General features: G+C 39.9%; 4 protein-coding genes and 1 long non-coding RNA gene across 9 annotated transcripts; 4 read left to right on the plus strand and 1 right to left on the minus strand.

Moving 5' to 3' along the window:
* Positions 1-404: 404 nt before the first annotated feature.
* Positions 405-1,933, plus strand: LOC122046539. Of its 2 annotated transcripts, XM_042607284.1 has the most exons (3): positions 405-1,182; positions 1,261-1,413; positions 1,494-1,933. In XM_042607284.1, exons 1-3 carry the CDS (start codon positions 526-528, stop codon positions 1,749-1,751), a joined length of 1,068 nt encoding a protein of 355 aa, XP_042463218.1. In that variant the 5' UTR covers positions 405-525; the 3' UTR covers positions 1,752-1,933. The 2 variants fall into 2 exon arrangements, with proteins under 2 accessions (XP_042463218.1, XP_042463217.1); XM_042607283.1 differs by having other exon boundaries at positions 405-1,413.
* A 59-nt stretch (positions 1,934-1,992) lies between these two features.
* Positions 1,993-4,347, minus strand: LOC122046540. The gene is made up of 4 exons (XR_006130305.1): positions 3,993-4,347; positions 3,766-3,897; positions 2,358-3,658; positions 1,993-2,270 (listed from the first exon to the last, which is right to left on the minus strand). It is a non-coding gene; the product is annotated as an uncharacterized LOC122046540 (long non-coding RNA).
* A 442-nt stretch (positions 4,348-4,789) lies between these two features.
* On the plus strand, positions 4,790-10,291 carry LOC122046541 (E3 ubiquitin ligase PQT3-like). Of its 3 annotated transcripts, none has more exons than XM_042607287.1 (15): positions 4,790-5,649; positions 5,900-5,999; positions 6,190-6,271; positions 6,358-6,539; positions 6,685-6,755; positions 6,968-7,033; positions 7,115-7,271; positions 7,361-7,509; positions 7,601-7,765; positions 7,845-8,141; positions 8,208-8,249; positions 8,439-8,685; positions 8,923-9,057; positions 9,178-9,256; positions 9,693-10,291. In XM_042607287.1, the coding sequence occupies exons 1-15, from the start codon at positions 5,484-5,486 to the stop codon at positions 10,101-10,103; spliced, it is 2,349 nt and encodes a 782-aa protein (XP_042463221.1). In that variant the 5' UTR covers positions 4,790-5,483; the 3' UTR covers positions 10,104-10,291. The 3 variants fall into 3 exon arrangements, with proteins under 3 accessions (XP_042463221.1, XP_042463219.1, XP_042463220.1); XM_042607285.1 differs by having other exon boundaries at positions 4,792-5,649; positions 9,160-9,256; XM_042607286.1 differs by having other exon boundaries at positions 4,793-5,649; positions 6,373-6,539; positions 9,160-9,256.
* A 598-nt stretch (positions 10,292-10,889) lies between these two features.
* On the plus strand, positions 10,890-20,483 carry LOC122046542 (myosin-12-like). Its single transcript, XM_042607288.1, has 39 exons — positions 10,890-11,049; positions 11,131-11,259; positions 11,600-11,743; positions 11,820-11,965; positions 12,064-12,220; positions 12,309-12,367; positions 12,469-12,628; positions 12,720-12,869; positions 12,957-13,093; positions 13,184-13,330; positions 13,512-13,613; positions 13,680-13,737; positions 13,822-13,923; positions 14,008-14,045; positions 14,144-14,270; positions 14,359-14,529; positions 14,608-14,739; positions 14,839-14,945; positions 15,030-15,090; positions 15,192-15,369; positions 15,445-15,650; positions 15,745-15,864; positions 15,983-16,081; positions 16,155-16,370; positions 16,556-16,695; positions 17,020-17,121; positions 17,213-17,327; positions 17,463-17,528; positions 17,697-17,867; positions 17,965-18,120; positions 18,397-18,603; positions 18,685-18,831; positions 18,996-19,066; positions 19,198-19,297; positions 19,386-19,442; positions 19,518-19,574; positions 19,650-19,739; positions 19,866-19,945; positions 20,068-20,483. Exons 1-39 carry the CDS (start codon positions 11,047-11,049, stop codon positions 20,192-20,194), a joined length of 4,635 nt encoding a protein of 1,544 aa, XP_042463222.1. The 5' UTR covers positions 10,890-11,046; the 3' UTR covers positions 20,195-20,483.
* Positions 20,484-21,233: 750 nt separating this feature from the next.
* Positions 21,234-25,296, plus strand: LOC122046543 (YTH domain-containing protein ECT4-like). 2 transcript variants are annotated; one of them, XM_042607290.1, is made up of 9 exons: positions 21,234-21,422; positions 21,783-21,856; positions 21,954-22,107; positions 22,202-22,266; positions 22,777-23,286; positions 23,506-24,003; positions 24,084-24,296; positions 24,367-24,510; positions 24,584-25,296. In XM_042607290.1, the coding sequence occupies exons 1-9, from the start codon at positions 21,395-21,397 to the stop codon at positions 24,794-24,796; spliced, it is 1,899 nt and encodes a 632-aa protein (XP_042463224.1). In that variant the 5' UTR covers positions 21,234-21,394; the 3' UTR covers positions 24,797-25,296. The 2 variants fall into 2 exon arrangements, with proteins under 2 accessions (XP_042463224.1, XP_042463225.1); XM_042607291.1 differs by lacking the exon at positions 22,777-23,286.
* The last annotated feature ends 165 nt before the right edge of the window (positions 25,297-25,461 follow it).

The raw sequence follows: 25,461 nt of genomic DNA on the forward strand, positions 1-25,461 counted from the left end.
TAAAATTTCATCTTTATTACAATACACTCAACTAATTATGCGAGTGATTTAGATGGAAAATAATCCTACTAAAGGGCAATTGGACAATTATATATGATAGACCCATAGGTAGGGCATCCTTTTCATTAAAAAAAAGTATCATTTGATTATTCGGGAGGGGATGTGTTCTTGATTTTTGCCTAAAAGAAAAAATAAAAAGTTCACGTGATGCGACAAAAACTTTAAAAAAAAAAAAATTGGGCAAAAATGAGAAACACACCTCTATGTTCAGAATTTTTTTATATAAAAAATTCTATGTTTATTCGAATCTATGGCGGTTTTGAAATATCAGCTGGCATTTTCATTTATTTTACGCGTCTCAAAAACTATTATTAGTAAATATCTAGAGAAAAGGGAGTACCATTATATCGGTTTAGGGTTCAAATTTCAAATCCATTGGACGCTGAAATTCCGCTTTTCTTCTCTCTCTCCGCCAACGTGCGATTGGAAGACTGAAGAGAGATCGAGAGAGGGAGAGCGGCGGCGATGAGCAGTCCAGCGACGGCGTCGTCTAGGACACAGTCGGCGGTCTCCTCCACTCGATATCGTTGCGATGCCCGCAGCCTAGGCGACAGCAGCTATTTCCCCGGCTGCCGGAAGGACGCCAACTGCCACTGCGAGATCTGCCTCGCCAGCATCCACGCAACCCGCGATCTCCTCCCCTCCGCCGCTTCCTGCCTCCACCAGTCCTCTCTCACCAGGCTGTCCGCCGTACGGCCTAAGAAGGCGGCTCCGGCGCCTGTGCCTTTCGGCGACGAAAGCCCTCCCGCCACTCCCGAGTCGCCCGATTCCACCGTGACCCCTCCTCCCACGCCGCCAATCCAATATCCGGTTAAATCTAGATCAGTGAAGGAGAAATCCGTCAAGAAGCAGCGATATTGGCCACTTTTCCTTTCCCTGGTTAGGATTCTTGTCTGGCTGCTGTTGCTGTTGGCGGCGGACTCAGGCTTTTCAGCAGTGCTGTCGAAAGACTTCGGCCCTAAATTGACGCCGGAAGTGATTTCCAGACTCGGCGAGGAATCTCGACTACTCGGAGACGATCTGGAGGGGATGTTGAAGCTGTTGCAGCAAAGGCTGGAAGATTTGCTCGATAGAAAGGTTGCAAATTGCAGTTCAATTGATTCCAACTGGGAAATGAATCAGGTTTTCCTCTCCTTCCTGGACGAATTTCTTACATCTCACTCCAAAACTATACTCCACCGCGGATCATTTTTGTTGCAGGACGACCAATTCTTGTTCCAGTGGAGGTGCGTTCTGCACAAATCAATAGCAGAGAGAGTAGTCATTTGGGGAAGTCCCCTGAAGACGACAGGTCTGCTCGCCACTGGTTCTCCTCCCCCATGGTTGATGCTTTTATCCGGCAAGATCAAAGAAGTAATACATCTCAACCTTCAAAATATCCTCCCTGTTTTCCCCCTCTTCAACAACGACTAATTCTCAATCTCTAATCTCAGTGGTCAGACGTGAATCTGCAATCCACAACCAGAACTAGCAATGGCAGTTCATGGACGTACGAGAGGTGGAGCTCCGCCGTGTTGCATCTCGACGGCGAGACTTGGGTGTTGGAGTACAAACAAAGTGCTCTGTTTCAGGGGCGAGGATTTATTCCGGTCGCGTGGGAGGCACTGAGGCTGAAGACAACACTGAAATGGCAAGTCTTCCTGAGACGATGCTGCGTTCACCAAGAGCAACAAATAGCATTTCCGACGTAAGGGGAGAAACCAAAATGCTGCGATGCTCTGTCTTTCATCAACTTCGTAATTAGTGACTTTAATTGATATGTCAAATGTAGCTCTGACGGTAGCCTGATTAGCAAATATTTGAAGTTTTATGGTGCGTTTCGAAGCCACTGCAACAGTTTAAGGGCCCATTTTAAAAAGATTTGAATTTGACAGAATAGAAACGAGTAAATTACAGAATGATTGAAACGATTCATTCATCTCATACATTCAATAAATCTAACTTGATCAAGCTATTCAACATTGCACTGTTAGTAATATTCAAATTATACACTACAAGACCTGCAAATACAAGTGATGGCAATATTAACTAAGTTCTATACAAGCATTTGTTTAAAACCCAAGTGCTTCCGAAAGTTAATTAAGCCAAGCTCAGAAGCATTATCCACAACAAACTATCGACTTCAAAAGCAAATACCATTAACAGAAACATTTCTTCATCCACTATCACCAATTACAGGGCTTCCGTGTCGATCTCTGACAGGCACAGCCCTGCAACGAAAATGTACTTAGAAGATTGCCTGGAATATGAAACAAAGACAGTACTTAAAACCAATATGCAATTAAAGCCTGGTTTACCTTGGCCTGGTTGAGGAATAAGCATACTGCCACAGCTTAATCATCTAGTGACTGGAAAACATAGCTTACTAAGATGTAGGAACTGAAGATGGCACACCCAAATGCGACGAACTAGAGAGAACAGGGAACAACTACAACCTATATGCGCTAAGATAGACAAACAAAGAGAGATTTATGAAGTCCATTACACCTCACACTTCTTCCTACAAAAAATATACAGGAAGAAAGGGCAAGGTTAAATCTAATTGACTTCTAAAGATCAAACTTAGTTAAAGGACTGATAGCTATGAAGAAAGGAGGAACTATCACAAACAAACAGACAAAGCAAAAGGAAGAGATGGAGATGCTTATAAATTCATAGGACCAGTTGCCAAGAGATCTTGCTCTACAACATTTGAACAAAAGTCACATCCTTGACTAAGCTCAGCTGATGATGCAGCAGTTTATTCCAAGATGGCTTCTACTTATGCATAATAAACATTGTTGGTAATCAACACATAAGGACTTTGAACAATGAACAACAACTAAACTATTGTCACTAACCAGCTTCCTCAAATTACACCATTCGATGTTATCATGAAAAGTAGGGCCTTACTTCTTCTACCTGATTGCTTTTACTAAGACTTTACCTTTTAAACAAAACACACGTATTTTCAAGCAACTACCTACATAAGTACTCTAACGAACGTGCTTAAAGAGGAACTCCCTCAACCGTCTGCAATATCCAACTGGAGAATCCGTCTCAAATTCTCCGTAGCAATGGTAGTGTTAAATAGGAAGTTACCGGCAGATGAAGGGGACTCTCTAGTTGGAGAAGATGGTGCAGATTTCGAGAGAGAGTGAAGCACAACATCAGATTTCGGAATTTGAAGTTCTAGAGAAACACTACGCTTTTGGCGAAGGGAAAATGTAGGGATAGGTAAAGAACTGGGAGGAGGTGAATTTGAGTAGGCAGGACCTGCCCACCGTTCAGAGTAAAATGTCTTTTCACTAAAGGCGTCTCCTTTTGGAGAAGGCGGGGTGTTCAGTGAAATGGTTTTCCTCTTCCTTCTTTGTTTTTGCTGTTGGTCCGTGTAATAGCTGGGAGATTTTGGCTCAACGTGGCCATAGCAATAGCTCAATCGAGAGCAGGATGAGGGCATAACTCTAGCAGCAGACTCAAATGTGCGGCAGCTAAACCCTCCAAAGTCTCTCGAAGGCTGTGATTTGCCTCTGCTGTGATATTTACTCCGATGCGGTCCAACCACAAATACAGTTTCCATCCCCAAAGGTCGAATTTTATCGTCGAAACTGCGCACCTTCTGATTCATAGTAAAACATTCGAATATCAGAAGATTTGCAGAACTGCGAGGATATAGGTAAATCGTCCCAGAATGAAAAGGTCGAAAGCCCTGAATTTGATCCATACCTGAAAAAGATCGAGCCTTCTACGCCAAAAGTAACCACTTGCGCATTCGACAAACAAGTCGATTTGACTTCGGCAGATCCAAATGCAACTCAAATCGGAAACCAGGAACTCCAAAGGAAGCCTTTCCGCACCCTAATCAACCGACCACAGAAAAAGGCAAATCCCTAACCCCAGACGGAAGCACAGAAAAGACATCGAAGAAGCACGAGACACAGTACACAACTCACCGATTTATCCTGATAAGCAGACGGCCCTTCACATATCGAAATCCGTAGAAAGACACGAATCGGACAGGACCGCCGGAGGGGTATCGTATATCCAGCACAGATCTTAGTGGGAGCGTCCTAAGTGGTCGAAAAACCCACTGGAACGAGCAGAACGGTGAGCCGAAGATGTCCAGGAAGCACAAAGAGGAACTCACAATCACAGATCAGAGATCTGGATCAGCTGAGCTCGGAGTTCGAATTCGCTTCGCTTCCGTCGGAAAGCTTTCACGGACGTGAAACTAGACACAAAGCTGGATTTAAAATCTCAGCAAGTCCAGGCGAAGTCGCACGGATTCATGCATTTGGAACCCAGAAAGCAATAACAGATTGCGCGTCCAGAAGGCACGCATAGGAAGTTTTACGCGATAAACAATCGCGACAGTTCACGAGTTAGGCCCCCTCATCATCCACCGGACACGAGTAAAGCAGTTGCTTTATTCGGACATAAAGTAGAAAAAAAAAAAGTACAGAAAAGTAAGTAAATCATTACACTCCAAATATTCCATATATATATTGAAAAAGTGGCTTTTAAGCGGGTCCCATTCCATTGACGTGGAACCAACGCACAAAACCTTTGTCTGTGATTACTTGGGAGGAGAGAATTGACCTGGGGTTTACCCCGCGGATCTACTTTTTTGGGAGGAGAGAATTGAGACGAAGGAAAGAGGAGGAGGAGAGGGTGGAAAGATTGAACGGAAAGTCAAAGGATTATGAATCACAATTTTTGGATTCGGATTTTATACGCTTTTACGTGTTGATAGATTTACGATCCGAATTGTCACCGTTGCTTTAACGCCTTTTCCGCTTTGTATTCTTCCACAATTCTCATCTGAAACCCTAATCCTATTATCCTCCCCTTCTCCCCGTCTACCGCCAACCGATTCCAGGCGACATATCCACCCGCCGCGTTCGGTTCTTTATCGGATTCGCCTCTCGAAGGATCAATTTAGAGCTTCGTTGCCGATCGATTTGGGGATTCGCGATCGATCTCTTTCTCGGGATTTTGGCTCGATCCGATCCAGGAAGCCTCCTGCTGTGCCGAGATTTTGGATTGTTGGTGCTGGGCAAGCGATGGGGCTACACCTTCGCGTAGCTTGTTTACTTGCTGCGACAAGTGGAAGTTGCATCTTCCAAGTAGTGGTCTAGGAGATTTTCTGCGGATAGTTGTTTTTTCTGTTTACACCGTCCTGCTCATCCGATTGAAGAAAAAAAGAGATATTTGGGGGCATATTTCGCACCGTTGTCAGTTTAAGTTGATATTATTTCAAATACAGATCGTCGTCCGCAGAGAGTCGTTACAAAGGAAGCAAATCGACTGTCTTACTGTACACAAGTTTATGATTAGTTTGCGATTCTTTTTTCTGCAAGTTTTTTTTTTAGCCTTATTGAGATTCGACTAGAGAAAAGAACAGAGAGAGAGAGAGAGAGAGAGAGAGAGAGAGCAAAAAAATAATGGCTGTGTATTATAAGTTCAAAAGTGCGAAAGCTTTTGACTCAATTCCTATTGAAGGGCAATTTATATCTGTTGCCAATTTGAAAGAAAGAATTTTTGAAACCAAACTGTATGGAAAGGGCAACGATTTTGACCTCATGATCTCCAATGCGCAGAGTAATGAAGGTTGGTTTTTTCCCCTGGTGTAGATATCAAATCCAATTTCCTAATTAGAAGACAGTAGTTTAGAAATGGCCATCTTTCTTGGTTTTGGGAACAATGTAGTTTAGGCGATGAGGGTGACTGGTATCAGCCCAGTTATGCTCAACATGCATGATAAATTTCTTGGATTGTTTTTTATAGGTATGCTATGCGGAAGTTGAGATCTTTCCTTTAGAACTTATGCAGTCTTTGTTGCTCTTTTTTTTGGTTTCAGAATACATAGATGAAGGAGCAATGATACCCAAAAATACGTCAGTTTTGATTCGTCGGGTCCCAGGGCGACCACGGAAATCTATTGTTACTGAAAGAGTCGAGTACTATCTTGGACCTTAAATTCTCAAATCTATTTCTCTTAGTAATATCAGTTAGCTATGTAGATTTCCTGGTTAACAATTGTGAGATGACAGTAGTTACTTTGAAATTTCAAGTTTTCTATACATCAAGGTTTTCGACGATAATCTTTTATGTATAATTGATTTATCATAAGTATATATTAATCTGCAGGCTGAATGTTGTGGAGAGTAAGGTAGAAGAGCTTCCACCACCAGCCAGCTTGCTAGTTGGGGATTCATCTATTAACAAATATGTAAGCATAATATTTCCTTGATGGACATGGCACCCCTAACTTAGTGAACCAATTGCACTCATTCAGCATGACATGGATGACAATAGATTGGAGTTTTGCAGCCTGAAGAATATGAATGGGATGAGTTTGGGAATGATCTTTATGCCATTCCTGAAACAAATCATTCACAAACGAGTAATTTTGTGGTTAATGTTCCTCCTGGAAACAAAGTTGATGAGGAAAGCAAGATTAAGGCTTTGATTGATACACCTGCTCTTGACTGGAATCAGTGAGTTATATTTGTATGGATCTTTCATTTGTCTTTTTTCTCTTGTAGCTAAAGTTTTAGACATAGAATAGTAAGGTTTGTTTGTCATTATCAGTCAATTTGTTTTCATAACTTGTATTCTAATTGAGTGAGTACTTTTGTTTAGTCAGACCCAAGATGCCTATGGTGCTGGAAGAGGTTATGGAAGAGGCAGGGGGATGGGTGGCCGTGGTTTTGGTAGTTATTGCTTGTCATTTCCTCTTGTATCAAAAGATAGTTTAGTGCGATGTTCATAATTGCATTTAAAGTCAAATTGAGATTCCTCTTCTCCTGCATAGACACTGTTTTGCAATAGAGAGGATCTTCAATTTGTCATGTTGTATTCTAAATAATGGATTTAAATATCAAATGACTTCTGTGATGAAATCTTTTTTGTTTGAAAAATGAAGGACGTGGTATGCTTGACCGGAGGACACCCCCAGCAGGGTATGTGTGTCATAGATGCAAAGTGCCCGGTACAACACTTTTTTTATAAAACTTTGATATTACATGAAAATTAACCAAATTGAAATTAAATCGGTGGCATTTATGTGTAGGGCATTTTATTCAGCATTGTCCTACGAATGGAGACCCTAACTATGATATTAAAAGAGCGAAACCTCCAACTGGAATTCCAAAATCAATGTTGATGGCAACTTCTGATGGATCCTATGCTTTGCCAAGTGGTGCAGTTGCTGTTTTAAAGCCAAATGAGTAATCTAGTTTTAGTCCACATTATCTTGCGCACTATTTGTAGTTTGACTGAATTCATTGTAAAACTCATGATCTTCTTTATCATATAGAGCTGCATTTGAGAAAGAAATTGAGGGCTTACCGACTACTCGTCCTGTTTGTGATCTTCCTCCTCAGTTGCATTGTCCACTGTGCAAAGAGGTTATGAAAGATGCAGTGTTAACTAGCAAGTGTTGTTTTACCAGTTTCTGCGATAAATGTAAGTCACATGGTTCCTTCATGTTTATTTTCTTGTGTGCTACCTTTCTGTATATTCATGTATCAGTAAGTTTATTTGCTTTTACTATCAGGCATTAGAGACTATATTATGTCAAAATTGATGTGCTTCTGTGGAGCTACTGATATACTAGCAGATGACCTCCTTCCTAATAAAACATTTAGAGAAGCTATTAGTAGGATAATGGAATCAACAACCGCTAGCACAGAGAATGCTGGAAGCATCGGTCAGGTCCCAGGTATTAAGGATTAACAAGTTTGGTCACACACTAATTTGTTCTTTGGTCAAGAGTAACTTAACAACAATTGCATTCCCAGGCACGGAATTAGCTCATCCAGTTCATCCAAAAGCTTCATCTTATACTCTTTCTGCTGCTTCCAAAGACATGCCCAAGCATTCTGCTACAAACCAATCTGACAACATGATCAATGGGGAAGTTGCTAGTGAAATAAAAACAGGGAACAGCGAGTTGAATCCTGCAGATAAACAAGCTGCTGTGAATGTGAATGTATCTGAAGCAGCACCCGAATCTCTTAGCAAGGGGCCAAGATCACCTGAATGTGCTTCAGTGGTGCGTGATATCGTCCAAGAAAAGCAGATTGCCGGAGAACAAGGTCAGAAGATGTGTACATTCTACTCTTTTTCCTCCTTTCAGTTTTTTAAACTTATCCTTTCTGCAGGAAAGAAAAAGAAAAAGAAGAAACCTGGAATTCCTATCACTGGTTCGTTCCCATCAATTTTGTCAGATGTTTTATGTTCCGTTCACTTACTAATTGCAATTACTTTATGAGGGAATGACTTGAATATAGTGCAGTTTTGAAAATTAGATAACTTTTTCGTATTTGTTTAACTAGCAACGCCCTACTTATTTTTTGATACGTATGGTTGCCTTTTTTTCCCCTGGATTGCAGCTGCTGATATGCAATGCCAAGACTTCGGGACTGGAAATTTTGGCATGTCTTTGGCAGCTTCAGGTTACAATCCTTACTGGGCTGGTGGGATGCCGTTAGGAGTTGATCCCTCGTACATGGCACCTTATGGTGGCCCAATGCCGTTCATGGGTTATGCACCTGGTCCCTTCGAAGTCCCATTCGCAGGTGGAATGTTTCCACAAGATCCATTTGCAGCACAGCCATTCATGATGCCACCCGTTCCAAGGTGTGCCATTGATAATCAGAAACTAGATGTAATGGTTACTAACATTCATCTGCTTTGGTGCAACAAGCGATGATGGATGTTTTTTGTTTTAAAGTTCAATTTACTTTTTATATGAGTTCAGCTTGTTTTCCTGTGGTTCTATAATGGAGCTAGTTGATAGAATCACATATTGGGTTGTCTCTAGTGTTTATTAGCAACATAGTGCTGCATGTTTTGAGAAAAGGCACCACTTTATAGGAACATATCTGAGTTAGGCATGACTAGCATGGTTGGCATGGGTCAGCGCCCTCCTCCAGGCATGCGTAGAGAAGAGACTGACACTAGGAAAGCTGATACGAGGCACAAGCGGGAAATGGACCAAATTAGCGGAAGGTAACTGCCACTTCATAAGATCTGCTATCACTAGATTGCTTTTTTATCCACATCATTCTTTTTGTTCATAGAGTTTGATTCACTCGTTTCTGATTGTGTAAGGTCCTCTCCTTCCGCCAGACGCAGGGACATGGAACATCCGAGAAATAAGGAGCTGAGCAGCAGTGTAAATCATGTTTCGTCGATCAAACCAAAGCCCGTATGTTTCTTTTTGTCAATACATATTTATGCTCAGTTATGTTGTGTTAGTTCTATCGCCATAGCTGCCTTAAACCCAAATAAAGACCATGTTAGTTTCAGGAGCTGGACGGTGTACCGAGATTCGTATTATGTATTTGTTCGACCATTTAAATTGGGTTCGAAAACTGGATTATATTTAATAAGTGGGTTTGAGTTTGTTGTTTGGATTCCTATTCCTATAAGCAAGAAAATAAAAAGAATCACGAGCAACGTGATTGATCAGTGAATGTGGTTAAACATCACGATCTATTTCTGTGGTCATTGGGCCACATATCAAGGCTGCTATTGGGCCTTAAAAGGGCCGCAGTTTAAGCCCATTAGGTCGAGGCCCATCTGTTAGAATTGTAATTTCCTATGCTCTTTTTGTGCTGACTCGTGTGTGAATTTGATTGCAGAAACCGATGGGCGTCCCTGAACGAGACCGGTTCGAGAAGTCATCCTATGCGGACCGGTACGGCCCGGTTCGGGAGCGCGAACCCACCCCTCGGAAAAGGAAATTCTCCGACCACGACGAGGAGCCTTCGGCCACCGAGGCGGAGAGGAAGCAGAAATCCAGCGTTTTCTCCCGCATCCGCCTCTCCAATGGCGGCGAGAAGAGGAACGGGATGAAAGAGCAGCCGGCGAGCCACAAGGTGGAGGGCGGGGGGAGGGCGAGGAGGGGGAGCAGAGGATGCGACGGCGTGTCGAGCGAGGATGACTACCACCTCAAGCGGAGGCCTGCAGCGTCGTCGTCATCGTCGAGGGGTAGGGATGATGAGGAGTACCGCCACAGGCGACCGGCGAGCAAGCGGAGAGGGGAGAAATAGTCAGCGAGAGGCGCCGGCGACCGTGCGTCTGGAATTTAGAAAGCATTCATCGTGTAGTCGGTTTGTTAGAGAAAGTGGACGTCGCAGAAAAATATATTTCTTATCTCACAATTAAAAACAGAAAAATAATCCACTCTCTTGGTAATAAATGAAATAAATATAAAAAAAATCCGTAATTATTTTCTAAAGAGATTGCCAACTTTTTTTCTCAAAATGAATTAAGCATTTATTCGATGCGGGATGGTCGTGGGGTCGGCGGGGCACCGACCGCCGGAGGCTAGTGGAGCACGTGGGCGTCGTCGATGAAGTGGCTGCCGAAAGCCTCGCCGGGACCCACCGCCAGCCACCGCCCGGGAAGAAAAAGGATGTCCATGGTTAAAGCCGGGGTTGGGGCCAACCACCGACCACTACTTGATCCAATATGGGGCCCACCTCCGCCGTATTATTCAACCACGCAAACTCATATTTGAACTTTTTCAAAAATACCCTGTAAACTTTAAAAATATCAAAACGTCTTTTGCGGTTGAAATTTGTAAAGGCTGCATATTTTTTGGGGGGAGGGGGTGAAATCCATTTCGTATGAATAGAGGATATCCGACACATCACCCAGCCGAATCCAAGGCCCCAGTGCTCTGCCACGTCATCTGCTGACTTGGATCTGCTGACAGTGACAGGCTGGCTTTTCCACCGTCTCGGGCCGACTTTTTTTTTTTCTTTTCTTTCTTTCTTTCCCTTCTCTTTCGGAGCTCCTCCAACCACATCACTGCCCCACCACCTTCTTCATTCCCTCTCCCGTCGCCTTTACATTTCTTTAATCTTTTTTCCTCTCCAATCTCTTCTTTTCTTCCTTGCCTTTCCTTTCCTTGCTTCGCCTTCTCTCTAGTCTTCTTCCTCGATTGAATGATCGATCGTCGGCGGCGGCTCAAGGCAGAAACAGAGCATCATGGTGAGTTCTGTCTGATCATTATCAGATCACGCGTCTTCCTGGATTCACTTGCCGAATTAATCTTTGATTCCGGGGGCGCAGGGGACGCCGGTGAACATCATCGTGGGGTCGCACGTGTGGGTGGAGGATCCCGAGGCGGCATGGATCGACGGGCAAGTCACGGCCATCAAAGGCGGCGCCGCCACTATACTCACCACCATCGGCAAGACCGTATGTCATACTCACTGCCAGCAGCTTAGTTTCCTGTTTATTTTTTTTTTCTGAATAAAAACACCAACGGATTGATTAATTTGTGCCATGAAATCCAAACAATTTTGAATTATAGATGAACTCGAAAGCAGAGTTCACGCCCAAATTGGTGGAACTGAGTTCTGTTACTGAAGAAGAATCCAACAAAAAACTAGTATGGAGCTTAGAGTATCTTTCAAGATCTCACAAAGCTCTTCAAAATTTGATGTTTCTCGAATCTCATAATTAACCATAACAAGAAACTTTTATTGTTCCTCTGTTACTAGCTCAAAAGTAGACTACTAAGTCGAATACCATGCAGGTTGTGGCGAATCTGTCGAGTATATACCCCAAAGACACAGAAGCTCCTGCAGCTGGGGTGGATGACATGACCAAATTGGCATATCTCCATGAGCCAGGAGTTCTGCAAAACCTTTCTTCCCGATATGCACTAAATGAGATTTATGTACGTTCCATCCTACAAAATCCATCTGAAAACAACATTCTCAGAAGCTTAAACAGAGGATAACTTCATTTGACAGACCTACACTGGGAATATATTGATCGCTGTGAATCCATTTCAAAGGCTTCCGCATTTGTATGATGTGCATATGATGGAACAGTACAAGGGGGCTGCTTTCGGCGAGCTGAATCCTCATCTTTTCGCAGTGGCGGATGATTGCTACAGGTAGGCTGCAATAAATTCAGATGTTAGTTCGATGATTCGATGGAAATGTCGCAATAAAAACAAAATGGCTGCTAAATTTGGGATTGTAAGCGTAACAGGGCAATTATAAATGACCATGGAAGCCAGTCAATCTTGGTTAGTGGCGAGAGTGGAGCTGGTAAAACTGAGACGACGAAGATGCTCATGAGATATCTAGCTTTCATGGGAGGCAGATCAGGCACCGAGGGAAGAACAGTAGAGCAACAGGTCTTGGAGGTACAAAATGCTTACCTCTAGCATTTATAATAGAGATTATTATGAGCTTAATCCCTACTTGAAGAGGATAATGCACTATCGTTTGCAGTCCAATCCGGTGCTCGAAGCATTTGGCAATTCAAAAACAGTGAAAAATAACAACTCAAGGTGATCAGTAAACAGATGCTTTAAAAATTCCCTATTTACAAACAAGTAGTTGTGTTAGCATAGCTCTAAATCTAATATCAAGAAATATCTTACATATCCAGTCGTTTTGGAAAGTTTGTGGAAATCCAATTTGACAAATACGGGAAGATCTCAGGAGCTGCAGTTCGCACATACCTTCTTGAACGCTCACGGGTATGCCAAGTATCTGATCCAGAAAGAAACTACCATTGTTTCTATATGCTCTGTTCCGCACCCCCAGAGGTACTTCGCCAACTCCAATCTTTTAACAGAGAAATTCTTACACAAAAGGTTTATCATTTGGTAAGAATATTGTTACTCATTCTTGTTTCAGGAAGCGAAGAAGTTTAAGGTTGCAGATCCAAGAACATTTCATTATCTAAACCAAACAAATTGTTTCGAAGTAGCAAACATGGACGATGCCAGGGAATACTTAGAAACTAGAAAAGCCATGGATATTGTCGGAATCAATCAGGAAGATCAGGTTTTAACATCTCGCATGCGTATTTGGACTTAGAAAAAAGTATATATATGGCATCTGAATCAACAGGGAATGGTATTTCATGTGCAGGATGCGATATTTCGAGTAGTAGCTGCAATTCTTCACTTGGGGAACATAAATTTTGCCAAAGGGACTGAAATTGATTCTTCAAAGTTGAGAGATGAGAAATCACTCTACCATCTTAAAACAGCTGCAGAGTTACTAATGTGCGAAACAAGAATCTTGTGCACGATAATCACCTAAGTTATGCTCTCATTGTTTAAATTTCTACATGCTAAAATCTCCCGCGCTCACAGGGCTGATGAAAAAGCACTCCAAGATTCCCTTTGCCAGCGTGTGATTGTTACACCAGATGGCAAAATCACAAAGCTTCTTGATCCAGAGTCTGCTGCACTAAGTCGTGACGCTTTAGCTAAAACAGTATACTCAAGATTGTTTGACTGGTAAGATTATTTGAGCATGATTGATCTCAGTTATCTAACTTGGTATATTTGATGAACAATCTTGTCAATCTTCAGCAGACATGTTTATCCAATCTTAAACAAAATCCTTCAATCCTTGGTAGTTTCAGATAGTTAATGTTGATGCATATTTTGTGAAAGCATTTTCAAAATATCATGGCAGGATAGTAGACACAATCAACACCTCAATTGGGCAGGATCCAGATGCAAAAGAAATTATTGGCGTACTCGATATATATGGATTTGAGAGCTTCAAGATAAACAGGTATACATTTTGGAAAATGCAAGCACATTTCTAGGATTTTACTAACAAAAAGTTCAATGCTGGCAGTTTTGAGCAATTGTGTATCAACTTAACTAATGAGAAATTGCAACAACACTTCAATCAAGTATGTATATAAACAATCAACTTTATCATACTTACACTAAATGAAACAGCATCTTTATTAATGCTAATTTTTTGGGGAAAACAGCATGTATTCAAGATGGAGCAAGAAGAGTACACCAAAGAAGAAATCGACTGGAGTTATGTGGAGTTCGTAGATAATCAAGACGTACTGGATCTTATAGAAAAGGTAAAAATGAGCATTACATCCATCGTGATTATCATTGATGAAAAAAAAAGAAGCTGGGCACTAATTCTTATTATTTCGATGCAGAAACCTGGGGGAATAATTGCACTGCTTGATGAAGCATGGTAAGCCTTTTCCCTTCCTTTTTGGTTGGAACAGTGCCGACAAACAATCGTAGCTAATATTATGATGGACATTAATCCAACTAATTTTGATATTGCAGCATGTTTCCAAAGTCAACTCATGAAACTTTTGCTCAGAAGATGTACCAAACATACAAGAATCACAAGCGTTTTAGCAAGCCAAAACTTGCTCGAACTGCCTTTAACATCAACCATTATGCTGGAGATGTAAGGAAAACAAGATAAGACAAGTGATAGATGTACCAAATGTGATTTATCTTCTATATGGAACTAAGTCACTAAGTTTAATCAACAGGTTACTTACCAAGCTGATCTATTCCTCGATAAGAACAAAGACTACGTTGTTGCAGAACATCAAGCTCTATTAAATGCTTCAAAGTGTCCTTTCGTGGCAAATCTAATTCCACCATTACCTGAGGAAGCTTCAAAACAATCGAAGTTCTCATCAATAGGTACTCGCTTTAAGGTAAGGAGCAAAAGATTTTACATCCATGAGTTAAAATCTTCTTTAAATTCCTAAAGATTCTTTAGGGGAAATTTGCAGCAACAACTCCAATCACTTATGGAAACTTTGAGCACCACAGAACCGCATTACATCAGATGTATAAAGCCCAATACAGTCTTAAAACCAGGAATCTTTGAAAATTTCAATGTCTTGAACCAATTGAGATGTGGGGTCAGTGAGCGTGCATCGAACTGGAATTATCTTATCATCCTCTATCCAGCAAGATCTGAAATACTGTGTATCTCATTTCTCACTTTCTCTCCTACTTAGGGTGTGTTGGAAGCGATCAGGATAAGTTGCGCTGGCTATCCAACAAAAAGAACCTTTGAGGAATTTGTTGATCGTTTTGGAATTCTTGCAGTAGATCTTGTTGATAGGTAACAAGTTCTACTAAGAAACTACAATCTGCTTTCCAAAGATTTTATGAAATTTAAAGATGGAATACATATCAAATCTTGCAGCTCGGATGAAAAAGCAGCATGTGCAGCTATATTGGAAAGAATGGGCTTGAAAGGCTATCAGGTGCATCCTGTTTATTGTCAAAAAAATCCAAAACAGAGACAGAGTCTATCTTGATATATTATTTATGCATTCTAAAAATTAGCGCAATGTTTTGCTTTCAGATAGGAAAAACGAAAGTATTCCTCAGAGCTGGTCAGATGGCTGAACTAGATACTCGCCGCATGGAAGTTTTGTCTAATGCTGCAAGGACCATCCAGAGGCAAATACATACACATCTTGCTCGGAAGGAATTCCTAACTTTGCGCAAAGCCTCAATTCAACTGCAAAAGCTTTGGAGAGGTTCCTGTTCTATCATTTCTTTTGTAGGATAGCAAACATTTCTACATATTGCTGACATGTTTATTACTGGTGCAGCACGTCTTGCAAGAAAGCTATATGAAAGCATGAGAAGACAGGATGCATCGATACGCATCCAGAAATATGCACGTTCTCATGTGGCTAGAAAATCTTATTCACAATTGCGGTCAGCTGCAATTGTTATTCAAACAGGACTAAAAGCAATGGCAGCACGTAATGAATACAGACATAAAAGGAGAACCAAGGCTGCTATAATAATACAAGTATGTGGATTTACAAAGGAATTAGATATTGAATACCTTGTAATAAAGACCATAAAACCATTTAGAATTCATACCTTTTTATTATGACCTACAGACTCAATGGCGTCTATATCAAGCTCGTTCAGCTTATAAACATCAAAAGAAAGCAACTTTGATACTTCAATGCCTGTGGAGAGGGCGTATTGGAAGAAAGGAACTTCGGAAGTTAAGAATGGTAAGTTGTTCTTAGCTATCAAATAGGTACCTTGCCTTCATATTTTTTTTTTGGATTATGGCTAGAAAGTGCAATGTCCATGCTGCTGGATTTCACTATTGACAAATTGGGTATATAGGCTGCAAGGGAAACAGGAGCACTTAAGGAAGCAAAGGACAAGCTTGAAAAGAAGGTTGAAGAGCTAACTTGGAGATTAGATGTTGAAAAGCATATGAGGGTATGCTATCATTTAAAAATAGAGTGGATGCATATATTCATTACAGTCTAACTATTATGGAGTGCTTATGTAGATTGACATCGAAGAGGCTAAAGGGAAAGAAATTACAAAGCTACAAAGTGCAATACAAGAAATGCATGTGAAACTTAATGAAGCCCAAGAAGCAATTATCAGAGAAAAGGAAGCAGCTAGGATTGCTATTGAACAAGCACCACCAGTCATTAAAGAGGTCCCAGTGGTCGACAATGCCAAACTAGATTCGTTAGCCAACCGCAATAATGAGCTAGAGGTTCCATTACTCTGTCAAAAATCTATAATAAGCATGCATAGGAATATCTATAAGGATGAATTTGAATTTGAAGAACTAGAACAAACAAATCTTTGGTCATCCAAGTTGAAGAATGTGATATGTGCATATAAACATATGAAACAACATGATTTATTAACGTTGACGAAGGGTCTGATTCTTTACAGGCTGAGCTAAGTATATTCAGGTCCAAGGCCGAGGAATTTGAAGGAAGATATAATGAGGTTCAAAATCGTGTTGAAGAATTACTAAGAGACACAGAAGAATACAACTCAAAAATCAGCCAAATGCAAGAGATGATAGAGAGGTACCATATACAAAAGTAGTCTACTTTCCCTCCTTTTGTTATGTAAAACATAAAAGCATCAAAAACATTTGGAACTTTAAGGAATGCAAATAACTATCCACTTAACCATGCAGTCAAGATATAATGAGGTTCAAAATCGTGTTGAAGAATTACTAAGAGACACAGAAGAATACAACTCAAAAATCAGCCAAATGCAAGAGATGATAGAGAGGTACCATATACAAAAGTAGTCTACTTTCCCTCCTTTTGTTATGTAAAACATAAAAGCATCAAAAACATTTGGAACTTTAAGGAATGCAAATAACTATCCACTTAACCATGCAGTCTTGAAACAAATTTGTCTGGTCTAGAGTCTGAGAATAAAGTTCTGAGGCAGCAAGCATTAGTTGCTTCCTCAAATGAAGATTTATCTGATCAAATCAAAAGGTATCAAATAGCATGCCTTAAATAAAGAATTTCTTTTTTGTCTGAAAGAATTTCCAATAGAACTGATATAGTCTTCACAATTGCTTTCTAGTCTTGAAAGCAAGATCAGCACATTGGAGTCAGAGAACCAGTTGCTCCGCAATCGGCCTGCTCCAGTTTATCACCCAAATGCTGATTCCAAAACTACTGAACCACCAGTAATCAAGGTATACAAATTAGCAACTTCCTAAATGATTCAAAACTGAAAATAAGTAATGGTCTCGTGATGCTAATGGACACACAAGTACCAAATAGGAACTCACTTAGAACTTCTTTTTAATGAACAAAATTTCAAATTGCAGGAGCCAGCCACAGCACCTCATGCACCAGCTCTAAGTAAACAGAAATCACTAACTGATCGGCAACAGGTATGTAAGAAAATAATTACTCTAGTGATGGCAGTAAAACTGCCAGCAGCAAGAACAACAACGTAGATCATCAATGATTATTCTGGTGTTTCTGCATTGAATAGTTTCTTTGATATTTCTGATTATCGGTTAATCAAATGTACATGCTCAAGTACTTTATGCATGCAGGAAAATCATGATGCACTTATCAAGTGTCTCTCAGAATATAGGAGATTTGAGAACAAAAGACCTTCCACAGCATGTATTGTGTATAAATCACTGCTTCAATGGCACTCATTTCAAGCAGAGAAGACAAACATATTTGACCGGATAATACAAACACTCAGATCTTTTACTGAGGTAGTCAGACTAACTATAGGATATAGGACCAACAAAATTCTTTTACCTTAAAAAATTATTTCTTAATGCCAGTGACTTCTTTTGATCCTTTGCACAGCACCAGGAGAATGTTGGTGAACTTGCTTATTGGATTTCAACGACCTCTACACTTCTACTGCTCTTGCAAAAAAACCTCAAAGCAAGCAGTACATCAACTACAGGCTTGCACAGAAGTCGAACAACTACAGTCCCCTTATTTAGTAGAATGGCAAGAGTATGAAACTTGATCCATCATATAAGTGTTTTATAAGAGTAAATTAGACAAACTGCAAACTCTATAGTTTCACTTTTGACTGTCGTTATTATCCAGCAATAAAAGAAAATGATTTTTTGCTTCTTAGTAATTTCTCTTGATAGAGATGGAATAATCCTATTAATTTTCTAAGACTCGAGAGTAGCTAAGGGAGATTGATTATGGCCAAAATACTTTTCTTTTTTGCAATTTCTCTTCTGTATCCATGTACATAATCTTGGACTACCTATTTTTCAGAACACACGCTTATCTTCAACTGGAGTGGGGATTTCCAATGGATGCAGTGGTATGGTAAGCAAGACCGATGACCAAACAAAGATAGAAGCAAAGTACCCAGCGTTACTTTTCAAGCAACAACTAACAGCATATGTTGAGAAGATCTATGGGATTATCAGAGACAGCCTAAAAAAAGAGATTGGACCATTCTTGACTATGTGCATACAGGTCCGTGCCAAGGTTATGTGTATAATTGAAGTGACTAAGATCGAGTACTAAATACTAGTTAAAGTGGAAATTTGTCTACAGGCACCAAGATCTTTCAGGCCTAGATCAATACGGCCATCCGCTAAGAGCATTCATTCCAATTTAGTAGCCAAGCAAGCGTCTAGTATTCACTGGCAAAACATTGTCAAATCTTTGGATCGTACACTATCTATGCTCAGAGAAAACTATGTATGATTTCTTTGTTCTTCTTTACCAGAATTAAAAGAGTTTCTTGTTTCAAAGAAAAGAACCCAAAGACCTCAAAGACCGGATAATGTGAAAATTAAAGTTGAGAAAGAATTATTTATGAGATTTGAAAATTTTCTGTTAAAAAATTAATCCTTTCATTGCAGGTGCCCATGATGATAATAAGCAAGACTTTCAGCCAAGTGTTTGCATTTATCAATGTGCAATTATTTAACAGGTACCTTATGCATTCCACATCATTGTAATATATGTTCTTTGAAAGACAAGAATGGAATGGCTTTGGCACTGGAATTTAACAAAAATGATTGAGATTTGCATCTCATATAATATTAATGCAACTTTGTACAGCTTGCTACTTCGCCGAGAATGTTGTTCATTTAGCAATGCAGAATTTTTGAAGGCTGGACTGCAGGAATTGGAGCAATGGAGCTCCAAAACAACGGAAGAGGTCAGTTGATAGTATCATGAAATGTTTGCATAATGAAGCCCGAAATGCACAAAATAAACAGATAATAACGCCAACTGACTATTTGCAGTTTGCTGGAACCTCGTGGGATGAACTCCAACACATAAGACAAGCAGTTGGGTTTCTGGTACGTGCAATATGATGTCCCAAAAACTACAGATATTAATCGCATAAAGATTACTAAAGCATACCTTATGTGCAGGTTCTGCATCAGAAGTCCCAAAAATCCTTGGAGGAGATAACAAAGGAACTCTGCCCGGTAAGTTGGAAGCTGAACTCTATATAAATATCTAGCTTTGGGGAGTATATATAACAATCTTTGAATTGATTTCAGGCCCTGAGTGTCCCTCAAATCTATAGGATCGGTACCATGTTTTGGGATGACAAGTATGCTACTCATGGAACGCATGGATTATCTCAAGAGGTGAGGTTTTATTCATCACATTATCTTATATCCTTCTCGCAATGGCCTTCCAAATCACCTAAAGCCAAACTATAATCACAACCTCTAGTAATTCGAAACACGACGAGTAAATCTAGTGCATTTCAGGTGATTGCAAAGATGAGAACTATGATGACTGACGACACCTACATGACGCATAGCTCTTTCTTGTTGGACGACGATTCCAGGTAAGAGAAAGACGAATGATTTCAAATCCACACACACAAGCACGAACACAAAGAAAAGGTGTACTTTTTGGTAGTATTATGAATAAGATATCGATTGATCGATCCTAACCTCAATTTGGCAGCATTTCCTTCTCTTTGGATGAAATATCTCGATCGGTAATCGACATCAGCTTCTCCGAGGTGGAGCCGCCGCCGCTTCTACGCGAGAAGTCGGGGTTTCAATTCTTGGTGCAACCATTCCTGGATTGACAAATTTGCCCTCTTTTTTTATATATTTTTTTTAACGAAAGAAGAAAAGGAATTTTACAAATATGATTTTTTGAGTGTAAATTGTGATATTTTTTTTTGTGATTTCCTTTTTTGGTACAGAGATTTGCGGGATGTGATTTTTTTTATTATTGGGGATTGGTTTCAAAATTAAAAGTTTCTCACATTTTGTTTGAGCAAACTGTTGTAAACAGTGTCAAACAAGGGCCTGTATGAACTATTATATGTCAAATAAAAAAGAATGAAATGGTGTTGATTTTTTTTTTTTTTTATAAATAATTGTGCAAAAATCAAGCCCTTGTTTTTTTTGGGCGCGCCCCGCCCAACGGTTCATGTGAAATGATACCATTATTCTCAAATGCATTGATTGACATTATTATATCATATCATACGTATTAATCCTAAATCGATTAAACACGTTGTAATAATTATAATTTCATGATTGTTACGATTTTATAATTGTTATAATATAAATGATAAACAGGATGAATCTATATTGTAACAATTATAAAATTATAATTATCATAATAGGAATATTTTTGAACATATTAAATATTATTATAACATGAATATTAAATAAATAAGTAAAATTTATGAAATTATAGTTATTATAATATAAATATTTATAAATGAATTATGTATTATAACAACTACAAAATAGGTAAGTGGAACAGGGATCATAATATTGAATAGTATATCTAATCTAAAGTTATTTATAAGGGCCTGCAGAGTGGGGAGTTTTAAAAATAAAAAATAAAAAGGGGTGCTGTGATGATTCTAATAAAAAAGGGCACCGCCATATTATTCTAAATAATTCTCATGCTGAAGGTGATAAATGAAATTCAATCTAATTATTGGGTGTAAATTATATTTTTCCAAAGAATTAATAGCGAACTGAAAAACAGACAATAAAGTTCGGGTAAATTGAATTTTTTTTTCTATATATGGGAAAAAAAGAAAATCCAAAACATTAAAAATACAAATATATATATATATATATAAAAAGACCGGTCGCGGAGGCGGAGCCGTGGAGCTATTTGAATCACCGCTTCCTTTTTGAAGCCCTAAACTCTAAAGGCTTCTCTCACTACTCACTGTCTTCGTCGTCTCCTTCTCCAATCCTGCCGTGGCGGTGGCGGCTCTCCATTCCATCGCCTCTTGATACAGCTGAGTTCTTCCTTCATGGCGCCCGTCGCCCCTGCAGCAGACCGTATCCTTCCTTCTTCTCCTTGCTTGTCGCCTCGGCTTCGAGGGTTCTTGGAAGGGTTTATGCGGGGGTTCCTCGATCGATCGTGAATGATCGCTTTTGGTTCCATTTCCTTTCTATTTTCGCGTTTCTTTCTTAGCCGGTTGAGGTTTTGGATCCCGTAGCTTTCTTCTTCTTCTTTTTTTCTGTAAATGGTGCTTCTCAGATCTTTGTTAGGGTTCTTTTCAATCATAGAGAAACTTGTATCAGGTTAGTTTATGCATTTCAGTTTCGAACTTTCTCGGTCATCTCAGCTTTTAGCTTTTCTTGCCAAAAAGATAGCTTTGTCTGGTTGGTATTATCCTTAACGCTACACTGCGAAAGCTTCAAATTTATTGCAGAAGCTGTCTTTGGATCCTCAGCCGAAGTCCAAAGATGCTGTTGAAGCCACCAAGCAGGTAATATTTTTTATTCAGTGTAGTTTTTTTCTTGCATAAGCTATCTCTGGACCTTGAACATAATTGGTGCGAGTAAATGGTTGCTTCTGAAATTTAGGTTTCTGTTGCCCATATTGGATCGAGTAATGCTGAATCGTCAAACATGTGGACTCCTTCAGAGGGTTCGTCGGCACCTGTTCTGTCTGAATTTACTGATGGTGGCAATTATTATGTGCCCACTTGTTATGCATCCCCAGCCTATTTCTTTGGAGGTGGTGAATTGTAATGAAGATTGCCTGGTCACTGCACTTATCTGCAATCTTTTGTTCCTTGCTATATAAATGTCATTTCTGTTGCATTCTTCAGGTTATGATCAGGCTGTCAAAGACTGGAATGATTACTCCACGTATGTGAATCAAGATGGCATGCAGGTGCTGACTCATAAGTTGCACCAAAATATGCATAATGTCTTCTCCTTGACTGATAGTGTGTGAGAGTGTTGTAGATCAAATTAGCCTGTTCAGATTCTTTAGTTTGTGCTTCCAGTTTTGAAAATTATGTTTTTGGCTAGATTTCCTGTAATCATTGTTGGGGGCACTCCCTGTGTGACAGTTTTTTTTAAGCTCTTCTATTAAGTTCTTTAGGGTGCTCTGATTGATTGAGAAAAATAAATCTTCTCGTTGAAGCTCTTCTATTAAGTTATTTAGGGTGCTATGATTGATTGAGAAAAATAATTCTTGTCATATGTTATTGCATAGAGTAATTTGGTTCTTTTGTTGCCATTATGATTTGGTAAGCAAATTATTTTATTGTATAGTTGGTGAGTTAGTTTCTCAGTATCTATCCTTGTTAAGCTCATAGTAGAATATGTCATCTTGTTGTTTATCATTAGGTTTGCCTATCAAATACATAATAAGTAATTGCTTTCTTGTCTATGATAGGGAGTCTATGGTGACATGTATCAAGGTTATGGATATGCACCTTATAGTGCTTATCCTTCTAATGGAACAGCAGTTCCGGCAATGGGGAATGTTGGAAAAGTTTATGATCAGCAACAGTATCAGTATCCACTTCCCTTTTTCCAGACACATCAGCCAACTAGTTCAACTCACCAAGGAAACCTTTCTAGCTCTGTTGTTTCTGACCAGCCTTCAATCCCAGTGGATACACAGAAGAATTCTAATGGAATTCCAAAAAGTAATACAAGTAATGGACCAGGAACCACAAGGTCTAGCCACCAAAATTTATTACATGCTTCACAAGGGAATGGAGGTTATCAGAACTTTCGATATAGTTCCAATGGAATTTGGTCAACTAAAGTATGGTATGATTCTCCATACTTAAATGGCCAACACAGGCCAGCAAAATTTAGATCTTCCTCTTCCGGTACAGGGCATAATGCTAGCTACTCATCTGTAAGAAACCATGGTCAACTTGTTGCCCATGTCATGGTATGTAGTTTAGATGGCTATCATTGTTTATGTAATTTCAAAATTTACCTGCTTGCAACTGTTTGCTGGTCATATATTGGATTGCCTTCATATCATCATGTGCTTTCTTTTTGGAGTATTTAGTTTCTTATGCTATATTTCTTTGTTGGCTAAGGTGAACAATCATATTATAGATGTTTGTATCCCATTGTGCTGACTGTTTATTCATATATTTCCCAGGGAATGAATGCCCCAAGACCAACACCTGGAATGCGTCCAACTGCACCTTTGGTTAGCAGAATGTGTGGATTTGGATATGGACATTCAAGTATGTTTATGGATGGCATTTCTCACTCCGAAGGGCAAGGAAATATATCCTTTGGCAATTATCATGAACTCAGTGAGCTAAACAGAGGACCAAGGGTGGTCCACTCAAAGAATCATAAGGTTGCTGGGCCTCCTCCAGTGATTTCTGGCAAGAATCAGAACCTATCCTCGTCTGGGAATGAGAACACTGGAGTGTCTCTGGATTGTGAACAGTACAACCGGGAAGACTTCCCTGTCAAATACTCTGATGCAAAATTCTTTATCATAAAGTCTTACAGTGAGGATGATATTCATAAAAGTATAAAGTACAATGTATGGGCCAGCACCCCTAATGGGAATAAGAAGCTGGATGCTGGATATCAGAAAGCTCATGAAAAAGCTGGAGGATGCCCTGTATTTCTGTTTTTTTCTGTGAGTATGAGGATCATATATCAGAAATTTGTTTTGCTTTTCTCAGAAAATTACCTTTGCAAATTGTGTTGTTAATGCAGGTTAACACTAGCGGACAATTTGTGGGTGTTGCGGAGATGGTTGGCCGTGTTGATTTTAACAAGACTGTTGACTATTGGCAGCAAGATAAGTGGATTGGGTGCTTCCCAGTCAAGTGGCATATTATTAAGGATGTCCCAAATAGCAATCTGAAGCATATCACGCTAGAGAGCAATGAGAACAAACCAGTTACCAACAGTCGAGACACTCAGGAGGTATGCCAGATTATGGTGTGTATTGGTACATAAAATACTTATCTTGATTTTTTTGAATTGTACCACGCAGGTGGAGCTAGAGCAGGGCATCCAGATGCTCAAGATTTTCAAGGAACATACAAGCAACACATCTCTTTTGGATGATTTTGACTTTTACGAACATCGTCAACACTTTATGCAAGTAAAAAGAGCAAAGCAACAGCTTCAGAAGCAGGCAAGTTGCAATTTGGTTAGTTTGGACTTGGAGAGAAGAAATGTTGTGTAGCTAACTAATAGATATGTTTCAGGCCTGGGATGGAAAGACTTCCCATATGCCTGTGGAAGGGAAACAAGTAGTTGGCAACGAGTTCAATTTACAATCTGATTCTGTTACAAACAAGGAAGCAGTAAACAGTGATCATGTTCAAAGAACACCAGTGGAAATTATTGCAACTGCTGATGCTGGTGATGCATTAAAGGTCACCAACGGTGCAGCAAGTGGTGTTGCCAGTGGCTTCTGAACTGTTACTCCGTCTTTACCTGCTGCGATGAGCCTCGATTGCTGTGGCAGCCTCTCTTGGTTATTGCTTTTGAGCTGTTGTCAACAACTGGAATCCAGATGACAAAACTGCAGTAGATTTGGTAATGAGACATGGTTTTTTTGCTGATACAGGCCAGTCAGTATAGCTCCAGCCAACATCTGCTTTGCCATACTCGGCTAGTTTTAGCCCGTTCTGTAAACTCGAGTTAGATATGCTCTTCCTTTTTGTAGTTTTGGTATAATCCTTGGTTGCAGTAAGACTGCGAGTTCTTAGACCTCTTGGTAGTACTTTACACTCATTTTGATCTCGTTTGTTGTCTATCCTCCCCGTGTGGAAGTGGGAAGAGACTACAGATGAATGAGTGGTGTGCGCGCTGCTATTGGAGAACATACTACCTCTTTCGTTTACACCTACAAGCTAAGTTTGGTTTTACCATTTTCATTTCCATAAATTTTTATTCCGAGTATTGAAGTCAGCAATTAAAATTTTGTTTTGTGTTGGCTGGTGTGGTGAAATATTTCATTCCACTTGCCAACTAGCATGCAAAATAACTTGAGATGAATAAAATCTATGGGCTGATCCAGTCAAATGCTTTAAAAAACAAAAGCAAACAAACCACACGGTTTAAACCGTATCTATTCCCG

Source organism: Zingiber officinale, chromosome 2B (genome assembly GCF_018446385.1).
Source record: "Zingiber officinale cultivar Zhangliang chromosome 2B, Zo_v1.1, whole genome shotgun sequence".
Classification (NCBI taxonomy): domain Eukaryota; kingdom Viridiplantae; phylum Streptophyta; class Magnoliopsida; order Zingiberales; family Zingiberaceae; genus Zingiber; species Zingiber officinale.

Excerpts from the sequence above, each read along its gene's own strand:
- LOC122046543 (XM_042607290.1), top strand. The coding sequence starts at position 21,395 with ATGGCGCCCGTCGCCCCTGCAGCAGACC. Across the intron at positions 21,423-21,782 it reads CGTCGCCCCTGCAGCAGACC|CTTCAAATTTATTGCAGAAG; the intron begins GTATCCTTCCTT and ends ACACTGCGAAAG. Across the intron at positions 24,004-24,083 it reads CTGTATTTCTGTTTTTTTCT|GTTAACACTAGCGGACAATT; the intron begins GTGAGTATGAGG and ends TTGTTAATGCAG.
- LOC122046539 (XM_042607283.1), top strand. The coding sequence starts at position 526 with ATGAGCAGTCCAGCGACGGCGTCGTCTAGGACACAGTCGGCGGTCTCC. Across the intron at positions 1,414-1,493 it reads TATCCGGCAAGATCAAAGAA|TGGTCAGACGTGAATCTGCA; the intron begins GTAATACATCTC and ends CTCTAATCTCAG.
- LOC122046542 (XM_042607288.1), top strand. Across the intron at positions 18,604-18,684 it reads TCTTGACTATGTGCATACAG|GCACCAAGATCTTTCAGGCC; the intron begins GTCCGTGCCAAG and ends ATTTGTCTACAG. Across the intron at positions 19,067-19,197 it reads AATGTGCAATTATTTAACAG|CTTGCTACTTCGCCGAGAAT; the intron begins GTACCTTATGCA and ends AACTTTGTACAG.
- LOC122046541 (XM_042607285.1), top strand. The coding sequence starts at position 5,484 with ATGGCTGTGTATTATAAGTTCAAAAGTGCGAAAGCTTTTGACTCAATT. Across the intron at positions 6,000-6,189 it reads ATTGTTACTGAAAGAGTCGA|GCTGAATGTTGTGGAGAGTA; the intron begins GTACTATCTTGG and ends ATTAATCTGCAG. Across the intron at positions 7,034-7,114 it reads TCATAGATGCAAAGTGCCCG|GGCATTTTATTCAGCATTGT; the intron begins GTACAACACTTT and ends ATTTATGTGTAG.